Source organism: Rhagoletis zephyria, unplaced genomic scaffold (genome assembly GCF_001687245.7).
Source record: "Rhagoletis zephyria isolate East Lansing unplaced genomic scaffold, Rhagoletis_zephyria_1.1 Rzeph_scaffold_00615, whole genome shotgun sequence".
Classification (NCBI taxonomy): domain Eukaryota; kingdom Metazoa; phylum Arthropoda; class Insecta; order Diptera; family Tephritidae; genus Rhagoletis; species Rhagoletis zephyria.
In genome coordinates, this window is record NW_016157699.1 from 169,290 (window position 1) to 171,206 (window position 1,917).

Genomic DNA, 1,917 nt, shown 5'->3' on the forward strand with positions numbered 1-1,917 from the left:
TAAAAAATGCGTATAATTTTCGTCACGAAATTGATATCATAAATTTTGTGTTTCTAGTTCAGCTTTCGTCCCTCAAAAATTTTACCTCAAAGAGGTGTTTTATTTGATTGCAATAACAACAAATTTACTTCAAATTAATTCACAATGGTGTTACAATGCTGCCAGCCGCCCGCAATTTATACAACTACGCTATCTCAAAAAATGTACATATGTTTTTTTTTTGTTTTAACTCGATAAGGTTGTGGCTCATGTCCTCGACAGTAATATGTACACTTACAATAATATAAAAGAAGTAAAGATTATTTTAACTATTCCTTAAGTGCTAACTATACATGGCTTATATTAATTACTTAAATCATACTTTTAATATTTAAAACTAATACTATCTTACTCTAGCCTATATGTTTTTTTTTTGCTTAAACCTATTGTGGCTCAGGGCCACATATTTTCTAATATCTGCCACTAAATCTTCCTTCCTTTGATCTGCAAAGACATCTGAAAGTATATGAATTAATTAAGAATTTTCAACACTATGTATAATATTCACCGAAGATAATGTCCATGCATTTCAATTTCAGCAGCGCTTTTTTATTCTTGCGCCCCTCCAAATTGAAATTGGCCACTAGGTCGTCCCTAAGCAGCGCACGCAAAACTCCGTCAACACCGCCTTTGAAACCCTTGGCCTTTATCAGCAACCGCATCAACAAAAAGTTTTTAAAGAGATAGCTTTATGTTAAATAATGAATTTAATGCAACCACAAAGTTGCAAATGTAAAAGTACATATGTATTACCATAGCTTCAACACTGGCCTTATTCTGGAGTTTCGTCTCCACGGCCAGTAACTCCTCCTCCGATGACAATGGAAATTTTGAGGACAGCTCTATATACTCCTCGTCCTCCATGTCACCAGTGACGCGATTGATGCAGTTATGGGTCCTGGCAGCAACAACCTTCGATTCGCGCAGGATTTTACTCTGCGCCTGAACCTCGGCCTTTTCCGGCATCTATGAAGTAAAAAACTTTATTAATATATATACTTTTTTTAAATGACACGTTCAAAAATTTACTTTTTCATGGAGGGCTTTCTCAACGGCAGTGAGACGGACTTCCACGCTTTTGAAGGCAGTCAAAAAGCTTGTTTCCATCTTTCCAAGGCGTTCAAGAACTTATGGGTACATAGAAAAAAACATGCAAATTAAAGTAGAATTAAAATTCAATACTTTTTACCTGCGTGGGTGTCCAGGCCACTTGGCGACTCTCTAACTTGTGGGGCGCAAGTTATGTCGAAGCGCCGCTTATTAACACTTCGCTCGCCTTGCGAGCATTCCACCTCCGATTCACAAATTTCTTCGATAATTTCTTCGAACAACACACTAATGAAAATCATTAAATAATTGGTGTAATAAAGGCACTAATAATAATTTGTTATTATAAGGTGTGCAAAAATACTTACATATATTTAATATCATTTCTACTTATAAATACCTCTTTATCGGAAAAATTTGCTAAATTAAGACCTAAACAAGTTGAAGAATCTACTGGTTGTTCAAAATAATTTTCTGTCAGTTAAAACGAGAGCTATAAAAACATCGGATTCAACATGTTCCCCGATAATTTTTATGGGCACCGTTTTGTCACTGTAGCAAAAACTATCTTTATCCTCTTTATAAATTTATATAAATGAGCCAAATTTGGAGACTTTATCAGGATCTGCAACCAAATTTTTTCCTTCTAAATATCGGGTTTTCAGTTGTTGCAATACTTTGTCTGATTTTCTTAAGATTTTTTTTTTAAAGTTTGCATATAATTTTCTAATTTATAAGCGGAAAAGCTATTTAATGGTCCAAACTGTTTAACGCAATCAACTAAATGAAGCAAATCATGAACATTAAAACTAATTAAATGATTACCATATA

The 1,917-nt window shown here is 34.1% G+C and overlaps 1 protein-coding gene across 1 annotated transcript; it reads right to left on the reverse strand.

Annotated features, from left to right (window-relative positions):
* Nucleotides 1-397: 397 nt before the first annotated feature.
* Nucleotides 398-1,352, reverse strand: LOC108360722 (uncharacterized). The gene is made up of 4 exons (XM_017613132.1): nt 1,069-1,352; nt 798-1,005; nt 548-706; nt 398-495 (listed from the first exon to the last, which is right to left on the reverse strand). Exons 1-4 carry the CDS (start codon nt 1,144-1,146, stop codon nt 398-400), a joined length of 543 nt encoding a protein of 180 aa, XP_017468621.1. The 5' UTR covers nt 1,147-1,352.
* Between the last annotated feature and the right edge of the window lie 565 nt (nt 1,353-1,917).